This window comes from Lepidochelys kempii, chromosome 9 (genome assembly GCF_965140265.1).
Source record: "Lepidochelys kempii isolate rLepKem1 chromosome 9, rLepKem1.hap2, whole genome shotgun sequence".
NCBI classification, from domain to species: Eukaryota; Metazoa; Chordata; order Testudines; family Cheloniidae; genus Lepidochelys; species Lepidochelys kempii.
The window spans coordinates 47,459,057-47,478,621 of NC_133264.1; the positions used below are offsets into that span (position 1 = coordinate 47,459,057).

Here is a 19,565-nt window from a genome sequence, read left to right on the forward strand (position 1 = left end):
GGGAACCTTGCGAGTGGGTCAGTGCAGACTGCTTTGGGACACCGACAGCCCCTTCTAAAAGCCAGGGCCCAGAATACATTCACATTTTGAAAGCGCTGTAATTATAAACACTTACCGTTTTAGAGCACTAGAAGTAATATTTGGATGAACACCAAAGACAGAGATGGGGGCCTAGAGGTTGATCATTAACTATCACAAATATTGACAGAGAAAGCAAAGCCCTTCATCCATGGAGCCAACTTGCACTGTAAAGCAAAAATGTTTCGTTCCATCTTTAAATCCTGCACTAAAGGCTGTTTCTCTGCAGCGTGCTTCTTGTGGAGGGTTTTGGTTGTATCATTTATGCTTTTGTGGGGGGCTTCTGAAATCCCGTATTTTGGCGGTGCATTGGTATCACCTGGTTTGAATGACCCATGAACCTTTCAGCTCTGTAAATATCTACAGCAATGGGTGACCCTCAGATTTGTGTGTGGACAGCGGGATTCAGAGGAGCCATTTGCTGGCAAATGTTGCTCTGTGATAACCATGGCTATTCATGTTTGCTGCCTTTAGTTGGAACCTTGGCTTAGAAGCTTTGACTAGGTTAGTATTAATAGACAAGGCAGATCCTTCCCTCTAGCTCAGAAGGTAGCAGCCCCAATACTCTCAGGTGCAAAGGTCGCGGGGGTTCAATTTCTTGCAAATGCTTTCCTATCAAGAAATATAATCCTGCATTAATATCCTTTGTTACTCCTTCTGCCTTAATTCTAGTCCCAAACGAAACACACTGCGAAAAGAGCGAGTGTGTTTCAGAGGTGTCCAGGACAGCACCAAGCACTTACCCTTCCCTAGCATTCCACTGGACCTGCTTCAGGTAAGCATTTAAGCACATGCTTAACTTTAAGTATGTGAGCAGTCCCACTGAAATCAATGTGACTACTTACATGCATTAAAAAAAGTGCATTGCTGAATGGGGATTAGATTTCTTACAAGTATTTGCACATGTGCGTTACAATTGGATCACCACATTCCCTGATCCAAGCTGGGAAGGGTGGGTGAGATGCTATCATCATTTACCACAGTGCCCGAATTGTTTGATTTCTTGAAGGCTCATCTTTACTCTCTGCAGTAACATTTATTTTACCAGGTTTAGGGACGAAGGCACAGCCTAAAAAATGTGATTATGTTTAATTTTAGTTTGGCTATGAGTCCATCTTGTGATGGCTACTAGGATGATCCGAGGAATGGAAAACTTGTCTTATGAAAGGAGACTCAAGGAGCCTGGCTTGTTTAGCCTAACTAAAAGAAGGTTGAGGGGAGATATGATTGCTCTCTATAAATATATCAGAGGGATAAATACCGGAGAGGGAGAGGAATTATTTAAGCTCAGTACCAATGTGGACACAAAAACAAATGGATACAAACTGGCCACCAGGAAGTTTAGACTTGAAATTAGACAAAGGTTTTTAACCATCAGAGGAGTGAAGTTTTGGAATAGCCTTCCAAGGGAAGCAGTGGGGGCAAAAGATCTATCTGGCTTTAAGATTAAACTCAATAAGTTTATGGAGGAGATGGTATGATGGGATAACATGATTTTGGTAATTAATTGATCTTTAAATATTCATGGTAAATAGGCCCAATGGCCTGTGATGGGATGTTAGATGGGGTGGGATCTGAGTTACTATAGAAAATTCTTTCCTGGGTATCTGGCTGGTGAATCTTGCCCATGTGCTCAGGGTTTAGCTGATCGCCATATTTGGGGTCGGGAAGGAATTTTCCTCCAGGGCAGATTGGAAGAGGCCCTGGAGGTTTTTCACCTTCCTCTGTAGCATGGGGCACAGGTCACTTGCTGGAGGATTCTCTGCTCCTTGAAGTCTTTAAACCACGATTTGAGTACTTCAATAGCTCAGATGTAGGTGAGGTTTTTCAGGAGTGGATGGGTGAGATTCTGTGGCCTGCATTGTGCAGGAGATCAGACTAGATGATCATAATGGTCCCTTCTGACCTTAGTATCTATGAATCTATGATTCTTACTGATTACACAGATCTATAAATAAAGTAACAGAACTGGTTGCAATCTCTACACCAACTAAGGGGTATTAACAAAATACGTGTGGTTTTGTCCAATAATTGCGAAACAAGGGAATCATATGTGCATCGTTCATCTGGACGTGTTGTAAAAGTTAGGAATTAAAGCTTTTCTCCTGCTCCTTTTAGAGTCAACAGCAGAATATCCATTGGCTCCGATGGGAGCAGTATCGTTGCCTGAATTTGCAAGTAACTGAGTCTGAGGGGAAGTCTCACTGAGCTCACGAAGTGTGAACTCTGGGAGAAGACACGGATGAGCGAGTGGATGCAGCAATGTTATAATGACAGCACTGAGTTGAAAGACTGGATTGACTGTGAGGGAGCAAGCTGAAAATTGTGAAAAACTAGTAAATGTGCCACGTAAGACTGAAACCGTAACCTGGGTTAACGATGATAGAGTTATCCATGCTATCATTTCCTGTTTCCCTAGTGAGAAAGTACCTCTTTAAATCTTGCCTTTTAAAACTGAAATAATTTCCCCTTAAGATGGCATATGGAAAAACCAAACTCCCACTTACACTTTAATTTTAAGAAAACACTTTAGGCATAGAACATTTAGAGATTTTCAAAACTAACCCAAGCGGTTTAAGTGCCCAGCCGAATAGGAGTCAGTTCTCCAATTTCCCTATGCTGCTTTGTACATCTTAGTCTTATATTGCTTGAATGTGAATCACTGTTATGTTCATCTGGACTGTTCAACTCATAAGGACAAAAATTCTCAACCTTGCACCTCAGCTCCCAAACAGCTCAGGTGACTAGATAAGTCAATTGCAGGCTGGTGCATAACATCATATATTTTGTCTCATACTCGGATTGCAAGCTCTTTGGGTCAGGTCCCATCTTGTCGACATGTAATTGTATAATACTTAGCACACTGGGGCCCTGAGTCACAACTGGTGTCCCTACAAATAAACAAATAACTACCTAAGATGGGGAAAATAGCAAGGAAAAGAGTACACAGTTAACATATTCTTGCTTTATATACTCTAGCTTTAATACCAGAAGACATGACAGCACATTGTACTGTGTATTGTCATTAGCATATGGCCACAATGGTCCCAATTCCTCTTAATGAGAATCAGCCCTTAGATGAGTTGTCCATTGTTTTAATTTGCTGGTGGATCCACTCCAGGTATTGGCTGACTTTGGTGTAGACTCCAAACTTCTCCATTTTCCCACAACCTTCTCCCCAGCTCACCAGTCCCACTAGGAACCAAGTGTTCTTGAACTTAGTGATCATGGGGCCTCCGCTGTCCCCACCACAGGCATCCTGCTTGTCTCCAATAATCCCTGCACACAGCATGTTCTCAGAGATGTCATGCCTCATAGCTTGGACACACTCATTCCGTGGGACCATGGGGATTTCGATGTAACTGAGAACAATAGAGTAATTCGAGGAGATGTCACTTTTGCTCCCCCAGCCAGTCACCACCATCTGCTTCCCATTCGCCATCAGCTCTTGGTCTGCTAGTTTCTTGGTGGGAAGACAAACAGGGAGCACAAATTTGTTGAAAATCATGGGCTGAGCCAGATGCAGCATGGCTATGTCATTATCGGAGGTCTCCTTGCTGTAGTTTTCATGGCTCACTAGCTTGTCAACCGTAATGGTTTGCTCCGTTTCCTCATTCCGCAGACGGTGGTATTCCCCTGGAAGAGCAATGAGGTGAGAGGTGTTACTGGGCTCCTGACAGCCCCACCCCCTGCATCAAACCACATTAGGACTAAAATACATTGAGTGCTCAGATTTGTCCCTGTTTTCTTAAAATATGAGTTTGCTCAAGTTACCCTGTTCTATCTTAACAGGGTTATATTTAACTGGCCTCCCACTCCTTACTCCACAGGGCAGGGACATCATCTTTTGATTTACCTATAAAGTATCATGCACATATTATGCAGCACTGCATAAATATATCAACACAATGAAGACACTGAAACTCTTCTCTGTTACCCTAGAGTGTCCATATTACAATGGCAATTGTACAACTGGAGAGAATTTCTTGTGGGGTACTTTCGTGGGACCCAGCATAACAGTTGGGGGGAACATGCTTATAGCACAGCAAAAGCAATACACTTGTACGAGTTCTTGGACGTGTGGTTAGTGGCTGATTGGTTGAACTCCCTGACATAAAGGCTATTAGGCATAGGCACCAACTTTTCCAGGCACTGGTGGGTGCTTGGCCCCGCCCCTGCCCCACCCCATTCCAACCCCTTCCCCAAAGTCCCCACCCCAACTCTGCCCCCTCCCTGCTCCTATTGGACCCCTTCCCCAAATCCCCGCGCCAGCCCCGCCTCTTCTCAGAGCGCGCCCCTTCCCCCCTCTCTCCCAGTGCTTGCCGTCACAATACAGCTGTTTCACGTGGCAAGCACTGGGAGCTAGGGGGAAAAGCGGAGCGGTGGTACGCTCAGGGAAGGAGGCATAGCAGAGGTGAGCAGGGGCGGGGAGGGGAGCTGCCGGTGGGTGCAGAGCACCCACCAATTTTTCCCCATGGGTGCTCCAGCCCCAGAGCACCCACAGAGTCAGCGCCTATGCTATTAGGGACTGACTTTCTGGACTAGTCCATCCTAGAAGCTGGGATATGTATTGTAAGAAATCCATGACCACCTAAGACTTAACAATTGTCATTGTGCTGCACACCCATTGGCCACTTGAAACTTCATCACCCCAGTGTAGTGACTTTATGGACAGTTCCAGGAGGACAGTTCCATACCTAAAGGGCTACATGGAAGACAGAGTGAAGGGGCATGCAAGAGAGTTTTTCACTGCTGGCACAGAGTGGAGGCAGCTAGGGGCAACACAATGAGATACAACAGCAGATGAGCAGGGAGGGCCCAAACTGTGAAGGGCCTTAAAGGAAAGGACAAGAAGATTGCCTTTGATGCAATGGAGAGAAGAGAGCCAGTGAAGGGGCTCAAAGACATGATCAGAGTGGTAGATCAGAAAAGTTTCTCATAGTGGTATTTATGCCCAAGCTGGCATCTCAGATTTCGGGGCAGTGGTACCATTGATTCCCCTAGTGGGATATTTCATACCTGTGTCTTCTGTACCACACTTAACAAAAAGTATTTTCACTGACTAAGCAGCTGAGGCAGAGGGTGTATTATTCTTTTGTTGTCAGAGCAGATAGGTAGAAAATGCTCCTCCAAAGGGGTTTTATTTGAATGTGAAGGGAACAATGCTTGTGGTGGTTTTTGTTTGGTAATTCAGGGGTAAATTTGGTGGACATTTTCCCATGCTTCATATACTTTGTATGTGTGCAGGGCTAGCAGTGGCGATGTACTGTACATGGCACTCCACACCAATCTGCCTGTGCCTTCAATCTGTAGCAACCTGTCGACTTCAAATCCACCCTTCCCCTGAGCGGAGATTTCCAAGTAAGCCACCCTGTTGGGTAGTTTTGCAAGATGGATGCATGCCCAACTGGGTCTAGATTAAGACTCCTCTGCACGTCTAGTACTCGTGGCCTATTCCAGATTTGGGCTCAGGAATCTAGACATGCTTCCTAAACAGCAACATTCTCATTAGCCCTGGGGCACTGAGTGCAGGCCCACCGCCCCGCCGGTTGTGTGTAAGCACAGAGGGTTTGAGAGTAGAAACACATACCAAGCTCCAGAGCGTGGGATCCCCCATCTCAGTTCCCAGATTACAGTGTGGGAATTTTACTTCCCCTTTACTTCACTTCCAAGATATGCAGGAGTGCTCACAATGTATCAGCCCACTTAGTTCTTAGGCAGGCTCTTAGCTGCTCAAATGAAATCAGATGGGTTTATTAATATATTTTTTAAATCTCAGCTAGGTATGACGGGCTGCCTAGCCAACCCAGTTCTATATGCAGAATGACATGCTCCCTCTATAATCTGGCATCCTTCTCCCAAAAGGATCCTGAATTAGAATGTAATATATTAAAAGAGGGTAGCACAGGGGCTGGTCTTTTTTCCATACCAAGTCTTACTTTGAACCTCCCTTTGTCCTCAACGCAGTGTGCTGCCGTTAGAACCCAGGAGGGATGGATGAGAACACCTCCGCATTTAAACTTTCCCCTGCCATCTAGCAGCATGGTCTGAAACAAAGAAATAGAGAAGTACAGCACCACAGGATCCAGCTCAGACATGTAGGATATGATATATTCCTTCTCCATGCAGCCGTCTACACTGCACCTTCAGGTGCCAGAGCACGTGACATTAGCAGAGGTCAAAGTTCCTCGTTTGGTGGACAGAAGCATCCTAACAAGATATCTACAGTCCGCATGGAATGAAGGTTTGGGTTTTAAGCGTTCCATCTAAATCAGTTTTCATGTTTCTTGCTGACTGGGCTCACTGCTCAGGAGATGCTGCGGACCAGCAGTTGGAAGCATTCTGGTCCTTCTGAGTTCTGGAGACTCTCAACTCAAGCAAGAGACGGTTTAGCCCAACTACCACCGTGTGCCTGAAGTGAGTAAAATGTCTTGGGCTGATTCTCGTTTTTGCTAAGAGCTCTTTATGCTGCCACAGTGGTGTACAGGGATCTTAGTGTACATGAGACTCGGGCTGGCGGAAGAACACTTTCTCTAATGGCCTGGTAGGGTCCGTACGGTGGATCCTTCCTCTGATAGCCCCCAGCATGCTCTGTAAAGCTCTGGTATATTCTGTTAGACTAAAGCATGCTCTGTAACTCTAACCGATGCCTGGTTACAAAACAAAGCTGTCCTAAACCAACAAAGATTTCGTTCAGACGCTACCGGGATGGTACTACGGTAGCCAGAGTGTGCTGCAGGAGGCATTCAATACGTTCGAGAAGTGGCTGTCCCCAGCTTGGTGGGACACCACAGGGACACCACAGGCAGGTACATCCTGATGCTGCTTGCATTGGAATGGTTAGTAGCTTGGCAAAGAGTGGTAAGGCTAACAAAATACAGCAAAAGTTACATTTGCTTCGGCGCTCCAACTTTTGACTTGGCCTTGGAAAGTCTAAAGCAAGGGGAAGCTTAGCACGTGGTAGTCCCATCGTTTGTGACCGAAGTGCTTTCCTGTGCATACGAAGCAGTTCTGGGTACAGACTGAAAGCTCCACCACAAAAGATTATTTATCTCTCACCTGCCAGGGGCTGTCTCCTTTTCTTCCCCTTTTCCCTGAAATGAGTCGAATTTGGACACCTGATTTGAGCTCCATGTGATCTGCCTTCACCCTTCCGCAGGGGAACTCCACTACAAGAGATAAATCACAGAGGTCAACCAGCAAAATCCAGCCAATTCAACACAATCACTTATCACAGTCAGCTTATTAAACAAGAAACTCTCTAACTCACTACTGTTCCAAAAAACCCTCACCCTGTCTCCTTGCTTCTGCGAGATGCTCTCAATGGCTTCTCTGCATTCCCTCATTGTTTCGCTGTGGGGGAAATTCCCCGATCCTCTGGTGGAGTTTGACTATGTGAGGAGTTCCTAACACAGAGATACATGATTGATTTCTAATTCCAATAAAAGGAGCTTATTTACCTGTACCTGGAGGTTCTTCAAGATGTGTGGTCCCTATTTGTGTACCACTGAGGGTTATACACATGCGCCATGTGTCCGGAGCCAGAGATTTTAAAAGCAGTAGTATTCGTTGATCCATGCATGTGCCCTTGCTCTACCTTATGGTTTTGTCTGAGATGATAAAGGGCAGGACAGACTGACCATGCCCTCAGTTCCTTCTCCACAGCAAATTGAACAGATCCGCAGCAGTGGGGAAGGTGAGTGCATTGAAACACAGATAGGGACCACACATCTCAAAGAACCTCCAGTTACAGGTAAGTAACCTCCTCTTCTTCTTCAAGTGATGGTCTCTATTGTATTCCACTGAGGGTGATTAACAAGTAGTACCTAGTTAGGAGGACAGTGGAGGAAGATGTTGGAACCGTGGAATGGAGAACAGGCATGCCAAACAAGGCAACCGTTCCAGTCTCACACTAAGGTGCAATGGGAAGAGAAGGTATGTACCAAACTCCACATGGCCCCCCTACATATGTCTGTAAGTGGTATGTCATGAAGCATGACCGTAGTAGAATGGGCTCTCGTGGAATGGGCTCATACCCCAATGGGTGGAGACAGTCCCAATAACAGATAGCAGAGTGTAATGCACCCCAAAACCCACTTCGAGATAGTCAGAGTGGAGATTGCTTGCCCCTTAGTCCCTTCTGTTAGAGCGATAAAGAGTCTAGGGGACGTCCTGAATGATCTTGTCCTCTGCAAGTAGAAGGCCAGGGCTCTGCGGATGTCAAGGGAGCGAAGGTGCCATTCCTCCATTGAGGTGTGAGGCTTCAGGAAGAAAGCAGGTAAGTGTATAGGATGGTTGAGATGAAAGCAGGATACAACCTTTGGCAGAAACTTGGGATGCAAGTGCAGGGAAATCTTGTCCTTATGGAACATGGTAAAGGGAGAGTCTATCATGGCCCCCAGTTCAGCTACCCTTCTTACAGAAGTAATAGCTACCCGAAAGGCAACCTTCATGGAAAGGAGTGACAGGGAGCAGGAAGCCATAGGTTCAAATAGAGATTTCGTCAAACACCCAGACAACAAGGTTGAGGTCCTGTTGGGGAGCAATGGGGTGAACGGCTGGATAAGTCTGGAGCAGGCCCTTCCAAACCCTGGTAGTCAAGGGGAGATTTGGTTTGTCTGAGGTGATAAAGACAGGGGGGTGGAGAGCACCAATAGTGGCTACATGCACCTTGATGGAGTTGAGAGTGAGTCCTGATGCCTTCAGGGACAGGAGGTAGTCCAGAAGAAGAGGAGTGCCTACATTCTTAGGGGAAACACCCCTCTGCTGGGCCCATGAGGTGAAATGCTTCCACTTGGCTCTATAGGACCACCTCATGGAGTCTTTTCTGCTACATGAGAAGATGTCTTGTATTGCAGACAAACATTCTCACTCTAGCGAAAATGCCCATCCAAAAACCAAGCTCGTATGTGAAGTGTCTGCGAATTGGGATGTCTGATCCTGCTGCCATTTTGTGTGAGGAGTCCCGGGAAAGCTGGCAGTGGAAATGGGGGATGTGCTGACATGTGAGAAGGAGGAGAAACAAAAACTGGTGAGACTAGAATGAGGCGATCAGAATGACTGTTGCTCTCTCCTGTCAGATCTTGTGTAGGACATGCGGCAGGAGCAGTAGGGGAGGAAAGGCATAATTGACCTGGTCCAACCAGCAGATGACTAGGGTATCTTCTTGGTAAAGGGTGCCAAGGTGCCCCCCACTGCTCCCCAGTGCATTTGCTGTTGGTGTGGGAGGTGAAGAGGTCCATGGTCAGAGTCCCCCAGTAGTTGAAAATGTCTGTGGCCTTGGTGTCATGGAGCTCCCATTCATGGTCAGCAGTGAACTTCCTGCTGAGAGAGTATGCAATTACATCCTGAGTCCTGGGAAGATATGCTGCCGACAACAGTGTCTTGTGGGTAACACACCAATCCCGAAGATGAACAGCTTCCACACAGAGTGCTGACGACCTCGTGCCCACTTGTTTCTTGATGTAGTAAAGGGTGGTGGTGTTGTCTGACGTGGTGTTGTCTGACATGATGAGAACATGATGGGAGTGAATGGATGGGAGAAATGTGCGACATGCTCTCCGCACTGGCCGAAGTTCCAGGATGTTAATGTGCATCCAGGATTCCCAAGTACTCCAAGTCCCCTGTATCATGTGCTCACCCATGTGGGTGCCCCATCCAATGAGTGACGTGCCTGTGATCATCGTCGTGCTTGGGGAGAACAGGAGGAAGGGCATCCTGGTGCAGATCTGACCAGGGTCCTTCCACCATTGGAGAGAGGAAAGAATCCCAGGGGGAACTGTCAGTAGGAAGTCCATAATACCGTGTATTGGAGTATAGGCCTTCTGGAGCCACAGCTGCAAGCCGTGAAAGCGAAGGTGAGTGATGGCAGTAATGTACATGCAGGCCACCAAGAAGGGAAAGGCAAGTCCTGGATGGAACAGAAGGACCAGAGACTACGTTGGTAATCAGTTCTTGTAGCGTCTGGAACCCTTCCTCCAGTAGGTAGGCAGGCATGTGCTGAGACTGCACTGATGCAGGCCCCAATGAATTCGAGAGCCTGTGTAGGATCCAAAATCTATTTTTCGATGTTTACATTCACCCGCAGGGAGGAGAGGAGTGTGAGCAGCATGGAGGTCAAGGCTCAAGTCCCCCTTTGGATCACACTGCTATCAACCAGTTTTTGAGATAAGGTAACATAACAACCCCTTGATGCTGACGGTGGGCCACCATCACAGAGAAAACTTCAGTGAAAGCCTGTGGAGCAGTGGTAAGTCTGAATGGTGGAAACCTGTATTGGAAGTATTGAAGGCCTGCTGTGAATCTCAAGAAATGTCTGTGGGTAGGACGGATATCTACATGAAAGTAAGCATCCTGCATATCGAGAGCCATAAACCACATGTCTTTTTCTAGTGAAGGTATGATGGCTGCTAGGGTGAAAATATGAAACTTTGACTTGTGTATGAAGTGGTTGAGATGACGGAGATCTAAGATCGGTCTCCACCCACCCTTCTTCTTGGGAACTAGAAGGAATAGAACCTTGTGCCCTAATAGGTCATAGGAACGAGTTTTATCACTCCCATTTGGAGTAGGGAGTCCACTTCTAGGGCGAGGATACTGTCATAAGAGTGATCCCTGAGGCGAGGCCGGAGGACAAGGGTGATGTAGTGTCATGAACTCAATCGTATAGCCACGCTGAATGACATCCAGGACCCACTTGTCCATTGTTATCGCACTCCATGCTGGTGAGAAGAGTGCTAGATGCCCCGCAAAGGGGGTGGGTTGAGTGTATGGCATGAGGCAAGGTGGTTGGTGGGTCACAAGATTCACTCAGAAATATCACTTCTGCAAAGACTGAGTATGAGATGCTGAAGGCTATGACAATGAACTGAGAGGATGGGGCTATTGGATCTTCTGTCATTTGTGGGTAGGCTCACTGGGCCACTGATAGAAGGATTGAGAAGCTCTGAATCGTCGTGTTGGTCGTAGGTGGTAGATCTTGTGCTTGGGTGCTGGTATGTAGATACCCAGTGATTGTACAGTGGCTCTGGAGTCCTTGAGGGAGTAGAGGGGAATCCTCAGTCCTCTCATTGAAGAGATTAGACTCATCGAAAGGGAGGTCCTCTGTGGCGTGTTGGACTTCCCTTGGGAAATCTGATGAAGTAGCCACCATGCGCTTCACGTGACGATCCCCATAGCCATCGTGCACTGAAGAAGTGTTTGCCACATCCACTGCAGCCTGAAGTGTCGTCCTCGTGACCAGTTTCCCCTCCTGTAACATAGCCTGGAAGCAGGCATGATCTTTCTTGGGGAGCTTGTCTGCAAAATCCACCAACTTTCCGGAGGTAAGGAAGTAATATTTAGCGAATAGGTCCAAGTAATTTGAGATTCGAAATTGAAGGCTGGCAGAGGAGAAGACCTTGTGATCCAGAAAATCCAATCACTTGTCCTCCTTGTCTGCCAGGGTAGAGCATGGGTGTTGTTGCCAGGTTCACTCCATTGCCACCTGTATGACAAGGGAATTGGGTGGGAGGTGAGAGAACAGAAACTCAGACCTCTTCGCAGGCATATAGTACCTCTTCTTCACCTCCTTGGGGGTGAGTACACAAGTGGCTGGAGTGTGCTAGACAGTCTGGGCTGGTTGCAGAATGGTCAGTTACTCTGGTCGGTACCGAGGCATGCAAGATGTCAAGCAGCTGGTGCAGTTTGTCCTGGACCTCCTCCAGTGGGATGTGGAGGTGTTCAGCCATCTTGTTTAACAGGTCCTGGAACTGGTGATAGTCTGGGGACAAGGAGGGAGTCGAAGACACTGTGCATCCAGGAACAAGGAAGGGAACTGCTCCAGTTCTGGTGGTACCATCGGAGTTGGGCTAAGCGGTTCTTCCTCCCATTATTGGAATTCTGAGCACCTACTCAATGATGGTCGAAGAGGCAAGATGGGGGACTCCTTTCAAGCTGAGTGGGAAGGTTCTGAAGGTAGGTACTGGGGCTGGGGCCCCCAGTATGGCCAACAGGGCAGATTTGATGGTTGCTGTGGAGGGCCCCAAGTAGTGGTGTACCAGTCTTCTTTGTTGCGGATAGGAAGGGCACTGCCACTGACTCGTCAGAAACTTCAGTACGGGAGGGGCGGACCCTGCTCTTTGTCCGAGTTCTCCAATGCCAAAAAGTTCAAATCGCGGAACTGTAGGGAAGTGGGTGGGAACACAGCCCGAAGGAGGTAAGTCCAAGGTAGGACAGCCCACCCCCTTAGGTGGAGACTGAACCTGAAGATGTGGCAATGTCACCTCCTCCAAAGCCAAGAGTTCATGAGGCTCGGGGGCCAACTCAAGCGTCCTGGGCATCAACAGTATATACTCCACAGTCAGAACTGGAGCTGGAACAGAGGCCTGCCTTTGAACTGAGGGTTCCTTTGACTTCAGCGGTGCTGATCTGGAAGGGGTACTCGGCTCGGTGGACAGGACCAGTGTTCTGTGCAATTTCTTGTCATTCTTGTGAGATATGAAACATGCCGTTTTCTGTGACTAGAACTTGTGGATGAGGCAGTGTCCTTCCTGGGCCTAGAGGAAGATTTACTGCCATGCTTATGCACATACTTCTTTGCCTCATGACTAGGTACCAACAGAACCAGACTGGGTCTCTGCGGTAGGAGGTGTGCTCCTCAACTGCTCAGGCTGACGTACAGGGGGAGTTCCCCAGTCTGGATCCAACTGTGGCCTCATTGTGACTTCCACAAAGTGCTTCTTGAGGTGGAGAGCCCGGCCTTCCTGCATACTGCTCGATGCAATGTAGGCTTCTCCCAAGCAGTAGAGCAGCATTGGTGCTCATCACTGACCGAGAACGAGCGAGGGCAGGAGGTGCAGATCTTGAACCCTGGTATCTTTGACATAATCCAGTACTCAGGCCTGGGGAGGGTGTGTGTGTGTGTGGGGGGAAGCGGGAGACCTTTAAAATGGCATCCCAAAATCCTGAAAACTATCACTAACCCACTGCAAAACAACAACAATACTAAGCATACAGAAGTATAAAACAGTTTTTTTTCTGTGTTTTAGAAAGCACATCACAAGAGATGAGAGAACAGGAGACGCTCTGACTTGGACCATGCGGCAGTGAGAAGGAACGGAGGGCATGGACAGTACATCCCTCCCTTTATCACCTCAGACGAAACCATAAGGCAGAACAAGGGAGAATGCACGGACCAACGGATAATTACTCCTTTCCAAATCTCTGGCTCTGGTCGCATGGTGCATGCGTATAACCGTTGGTGGAATACAATAGGGACCATCACTTGAAGAAGAAGTGGAAAAATCCCAAGCAGAAAATCACTCTGCATGGGATAGATGCACTGGAACTATTAGAAACTGTGTTGCATATGGTTCTTCCACTTCTTTTCTGAAATGTGCCCCCCATTCTTTTGTTTGAGGAACACTGTACAAAATCAGAATTGTGGGTGTCCTCCCACCCCACGCTTCCTTCTTACCAACGGGCTCACACTTGGAATGGTCGTCCATCAGCTGATACCCTGAGGCACAGCTGCAATAGCGGCGCTGGCTCTGCTTCGGATCCTCATGACAGAAATGTTCACATCCCCCATTGTAAGTGGAGCAGTTGGTGTAGTTAGCCTCTGCGAAACAGGGAAGGGAAAAGAGATGCAAGGTTAGAAGGCTTAGGAGTCACCTGAAGGTAAGGTCAGCGTGGGACTTGATGTTCCCCTTTGAAACTGGAATAGGTGCACTGTGAGAAGTAATTGTCCAGTGTCTTGATTTGAGGGAATAGCAGTTGATGGATTTGGATTCCAGCTTCTGCTTCTGACTTTGTGGCATTCGTAGCAGATTGAGAATGCGGCTGGCCGCGGGGAGTGCTGGGGGAGAGACCAGGGGCATGATACCAAGGAGTGTGTCGGGGAAGTAGACTGAAGGTCTGATAATTCTCTTCCTTGCCACTGAGCATGAGTCTACTGCATACACTGGTCAGCAGTTCGCTGGGGAAGAAAATCAGCTCTTTTAAAACGATCCAGCCTCCAAGTTCAGGCTGCAATAGTTCAGCTCAGAATTTGCTCATCTCTGCATTGGATTGTGGCATTTTTTCACTATCTTGCAAACAAAATCCATCCTTTCTTGTTTTGCTGACAGCTTTAGCAGTTGTGGCAGACCCTGTTTTACAGGAATATTTTCATTGGCGAGAGACTTAGACCTCTCCCATGATTATAGATCAGTTTTATGTTATTTTAGAAAACAACAATCCCCTGGCAGGCCATGAAATAGAGAGACACAGTATCAGAAGCAGACAGGTTCTGCAATGACAGAAGTGTTGGTTTCCCTATACAGGCAGAGGTACTCCCCGCCCCTTCCCCCGAGTTTTATTTCTAATATTAAAATGGTGGATTGAAGCCAGCTTTACCATGTTGGCACAGGCGTCCCTCCCAGCCTTGGTTGCAAATGCAGTTAAATTGTCCAATATTGTCCAGACAGGTCCCATTGAAACAAGGATTGGATAAACACTGATCTCCATCTGAAATACACATGCAGGGAAATCCAGATCATGAAACCTACCATCTCTCACAGGCCAGAGATTAACTACAGCTGACCTCTTCAGTCCCAACCATCCCACATCAGCTCAGCAACTGGGCTTTGCGAGCTCAATGGAGCTTTATGGTGCTTTTTTTTTTTTTTTTGCCTGTTGTATAGTTGCTCCAGAGGTTCTCCAAGGCACAAGGACAATATGATGGGTTCTGAGTTACATCGGTAGGGCATGTGTGCTGGGGGCAGGAAGGAGGGCAGCAGGCACTGAGTGCAGAGGGGCATGGGTTGGTTTTCTTAGAACTAGGAAGCAATGGTTCATCCTTTGTGTGCACCAGGGAGGTCTACAGTAATCACTGGGATTAGGAATGATCCCCCATCAACTTTGACCAGCGGCTTGGCTCTAGGAGAGGATACGGAAACAGGCATAGAGGTGTTTGGAATCTGCCCCTACAGTCCATGTGGTAGCTGGGGATACACACTGTGACATGAGAACACAGACTTTGCAAACACGTAAAAGCTGGAATGAATGACATAGAGAATTAATATACAGAACATGGCTGCAAGGATGAAGAGGTACCTGCTGCACGGGGGCGGGGGGGGGGGGGGGAGAGGGAGAAGCATGGAATTGGAAACTTTGCCTTACTTACCAACATACTTAGTCCAAAAGTTTAGCTGTGGAGAAATATAAAAGGGGTTAGGGCTGGAAGCAGACTGTTCTAATGAATGAACTTTAACTGTCTCTCTGCCTTGGAGGAATGCAGTTCAGGTCTCCAGCTAATAGCTCTAGTGTCCTTCCCTTTGACACAGCAGTAATAAGAACCAATTACCTGGCTGGGTGGCAGGCTAGGATGTGATGCTGCAAACACAAGGCACAGTAGTCATACCACCTCCCTCGTGCAGGTCCCGCTCTTCCACTCATCACACCTCCCCACCTGCCCCCAACCACTCGTCAGCCCAGTACACTGTACCACATCAATCCCAACCAGACTTTTCCCCACACACACCACCGCCAGTAGCCAACCCCCTCACTGGCCCCCCATCCCAGCACACACATCTTACATACTACTGAGAGCTCAGGGACATTGATGCTGGCTGGTCCTGGGTGTATGTTTGATTCTGGTGGGCCTGGGAGGACCGAGCCATCTCAGTGATGGGCCCAGCTGTGCCCCTTACCTCCCTCAATCTGCATCAGCTTCTTTGCTATCAGGAGGCAACCGCTGACTGGGTAAGTCCCCTGTATTTCTGGTGTACAATTACAAGCAGTGCCCAGCCAGGCAAAAAGACAGACCATTCACCAGACAGTGAAACCTCTTCTTCTAGGTGATTGGCTCGAATCCCACCCACTTTGGTAATGGCTACATGTTGTTACCATACAGTTTCCCTTGTGTTATTGCCAATAAAGCTCACAGGACACTGAGATGTGGGCCTCACCATGCTCGCTGCCATGCATTCACACAGCTAGAGGCAGTCTCTGCCCCAGAGAGCTTACCATACTAGCAAGATAATACGCTGAACCCTGGATGAGGTGAATAGTGCAGGAAGCAGGAGCACACAGAAGGAGAAAGTGATTTAAATGAAAGGCAGCTGTCAGGAGGGATTTGAAAGAAGAGAGAGGAGATGGCGCCTGGCAGAGGCTGCCGGATGACATGTAGAAGCTGGGAATGGGCAAAGAGGAAAAGTTCAGAGGGAAGTGACAGTAAATAGCAAGATGTCAGTGGGGCAAGATTCCAAAGGCCTCTTAGGGGAAGAGGAGCCTGAATGTGCTGTGGTAATAGACAAGAAGCCAATGGAGGGAGTCAAGCAGGGGCAGATGGGCTCCGTGTGTGGGGCTGGCAGGGGAAAGGAAGATGGCTTTAGGAAAGGCTGGCTGCAGGAGAGCTGGGGCAGGAGGCAGACAGGAAAAGACTACAATGGCCAGGGGAGACCTGCCAGCACACACACGGGAGACAGGGCTGGCTTTGGTTTTTACAACCAGACCCACGATGAATAAATAGAGACTAAGGGCCAGATCCTCCGCTGGTGTAAATCGACACAGCTCCATTGCTATCAGTGGAGTGCTGCACATCCACACAAGCAGGGGCTCTGACCCTAAGAGAGAGGAGGGATATTTAAGGGACGCTTTCATGATGCTCCTGATGGGAATACATTCCCAAAATCAGCGTTTCACTGGTTAATTCATTCTCACATCCAGCTTTAGGGGAACGACTTACAGTTGTTTCCCTGGTCTCAAATATCTCATGGGCCTCCTCCAGGTCACACTGCTCCTCAATACATTCTCGCTCCAAAGAGCCTGGCTTGAGCTCCTCCAGAAAAGTGTTTGCCCGCTTCTGGATTTTCAGGATTTGGTTTGCATCTTTGCTGCTGTAAAATACTTGAAGCCGAGAGAGGAGAACCAACACGGGGCTCATGCATGGCACCAAATCTTAGTTTGCAGCCCCTTTCAGAGATATTCACTTATTTATTATCTCCAGCTTAAGACACCTTCTGCCTGGTTTTTAGAGGTGCCCAAGAGCACCTCTAAAAGTCAGGCCCAGAAGGTCTTAAGCTGGACACTCAAAAACCCAGAGGGACATAGAATCCGTGAAGTTTCCAGAGAACATTGGCCCTGGTGTGGTACTGCTCAGAGAACATGTTCAGGTGGGCAGTGGGAAGACGGCTGGGGTAGAAATATTCAAGAACAGACTGAAGGACAGGCCCGTGGCATGTCTGGGTTTGAGACACAGAGGCTGCATTTCCATTAGAGAACTGAATAACTGGTAATGGAACCACTGGGACTGCACAGTGTAATTAGCAAGTGCTTTGCAGTCGCACTAATTAGCCTGTTTTGAGTATAGTTCTGCCTCCTGTCAATGCACAGTCCTGCCTTACAAGTATTACAGGGCCTTCAGCCTGTTGCACCTATCCCACAATGCCTGGCACTGGTACCCCTCCATTTGCACCCGTTCGCAGGTCTGGCTTGTTTCAGTGGATGTTTCAAGAGGGTTCACTCCTGCACAAATTGCTACGAATGTGCCGTGAGGAGCAGTGCTGCACCCACCCACTGCAGATGCCATGCCGGAGCACTGTCCAACTGACTCTGGTGGCCTGGAGCATATTGCAAGAAGCACAGCTTGCTTTGGCTGGAGGGTCTCCAGGAGGCAAGAGGCCTGGGGTCTATTCCTAGTTGATGTTTCGTTGCAGTCGGTTTACTTGCTTGTTTCAACTAAACAATTCTTTTTCGTATTTGCCTCACAGTAAGAAGCTGAGTGTTGTTGTCGCTGTGTTGGTCTCAGGATATTAGAAAGACAAAGCAGGTGAGTTAATGTCTTTTATTGGACCAACTTCTGATGGTGAAAGAGACATGCTTTCGAGCTACACAGAGCTCTTCTTTGGGTCCTGAAGACAACAGCATGAAGAAGAGCTCTGTGTAGCTTGAAAGCTTCTCTCCCTCACCAACCAAAGGTCCAGTAACAGATATGACCTCCCCCGCCTTGTTTCTCTAGTAAGAAGCTGAGATAGGAGTGATCTAACTGGTTTCAGAGGCAGGAAATACTACTTGACTGTGAGGCCAAGCCATCCCTCTCACCTCCTCTCAGACAGTCAGGGTCACAGGGGGAGAGAGCTGGGTAATGGAGCAGCCTGGGAAGTTAAGCAGGCAGGTGGGTGGTAGGCTTGTACATCTGTGTGATAGTGCTAAGGTCCCTTTTCTGTTAGTTCTTTTGCAGGAGTCTGAGAGATGCAGCAGAGGCAGCGGCTTCATTGCCATGGGGCCTCCCAGTATGGTCTGAGCAGCCATGTATTGCTGGGTGGGTGCGTCTTGCACAGTACTTGGGGATGGAGTGGGGCTGTGCTTACTAACCTGCCAGGAGGTGAAGACACACTGGTCAACGTGGGTATGTTTACAAAGCAGAGAAAAACCAACAGCTGGCCTGTGCCAGCTGATTCAGACTGGCGGGGGTTGGGCTGCAGGGCTGTTTCATTGCTGTGTAGACTTCCAGGCTTGGGCTGGATCCCCCTCCCACCTCACAGGGTCCTGAAGCAATGAAACAGCCCCACAGTCCATCCCGTGAACCCCAATTAGCTGGCCTGGGCCAGTCATGCACATCTAGTTGCTGTGTAGACATACCCTATACCTGCATTACAGAGGCAGCAGGCATGAGTCCTCCATGTTCTCACATGGCTTTCCATGGGCCATACACTGGTGTGTGTACATGCGGTGTCCTCTCTGTGTAAGTTTCATGCAGTGTTAGGTTTGTGGTTCTTGTCTGGTTTTGCCTTTGAATGGGAAGGGTCTGAAGTAGGGCTCTGGTTGAAATCAACAGGGTTCCCTCACAGAAGGACATTGCCTTTATCAGCAGGATGAGCCTTATCTGACCCTGTGAGGGCTCCTTGCACTAGGATAGCTGTTCTGTCAGCGTTACCAGTCACTGGGCTGCTGCCCCGTCCCTGGGGCAGCTCCACCACAGCCAGCGGTGGGGAGCGCAGCATATGCCGGACTCAGGGTTTTAACTGCCACGTCATCTCAGCCTGCTCTGGGCAGGATTACACATGATGGCAGCAATGCAGTGGCCTGTCTGCAACAGTGCTCTCCCCATGGATACCACAGTGGTAGCTGCACCACGATAGCACCCAAAGGAGACTAGTTACTACAGGGAGAAACTCCGAGTGGAACTTACCTGAGGCCCCATGTCCACGGTGCACAGAGCAGGCAGCCACCAACACCCAAAGAGTACAGAGCCTCCACATAGTGCAGAATGGCACACCTAGGGGATTAAAAGGGAGGAATGAAAGCGCACGCCCCGGCAGGGCCCAATGCACTCCCCGAGCTGGAGGAATTTCTAGCTAGGCAGCAGATCAGACTGTTCCCTCCTTTGTTTTCCAGGCAGCTGGAGCCCACCTGAAAGGCCGACTTGCTCCTCAGCCGGAGTGCAAATCAAAAGCAGTGGATCGTTAAAGTCCATCCTAACAGTTCCACTAGTTCCCTTCATACCATCGTCAGCGTCCCCACAT

At 48.4% G+C, this 19,565-nt stretch overlaps 1 protein-coding gene across 1 annotated transcript; it reads right to left on the bottom strand.

Moving 5' to 3' along the window:
• Window positions 1-3,047: 3,047 nt before the first annotated feature.
• LOC140917403 (vitamin K-dependent protein C-like) lies at window positions 3,048-19,301 on the bottom strand. Its single transcript, XM_073360180.1, has 8 exons — window positions 19,232-19,301; window positions 16,787-16,947; window positions 15,224-15,248; window positions 14,455-14,565; window positions 13,535-13,678; window positions 7,138-7,247; window positions 6,008-6,125; window positions 3,048-3,714 (listed from the first exon to the last, which is right to left on the bottom strand). The coding sequence occupies exons 1-8, from the start codon at window positions 19,299-19,301 to the stop codon at window positions 3,146-3,148; spliced, it is 1,308 nt and encodes a 435-aa protein (XP_073216281.1). The 3' UTR covers window positions 3,048-3,145.
• Between the last annotated feature and the right edge of the window lie 264 nt (window positions 19,302-19,565).

Excerpts from the sequence above, each read along its gene's own strand:
- LOC140917403 (XM_073360180.1), bottom strand. The coding sequence starts at position 19,301 with ATGTGGAGGCTCTGTACTCTTTGGGTGTTGGTGGCTGCCTGCTCTGTG. Across the intron at positions 7,248-13,534 it reads TTCCAAGTGTGAGCCCGTTG|TGGAGTTCCCCTGCGGAAGG; the intron begins GTAAGAAGGAAG and ends TATCTCTTGTAG. Across the intron at positions 6,126-7,137 it reads AAGGAGACAGCCCCTGGCAG|ACCATGCTGCTAGATGGCAG; the intron begins GTGAGAGATAAA and ends TCTTTGTTTCAG.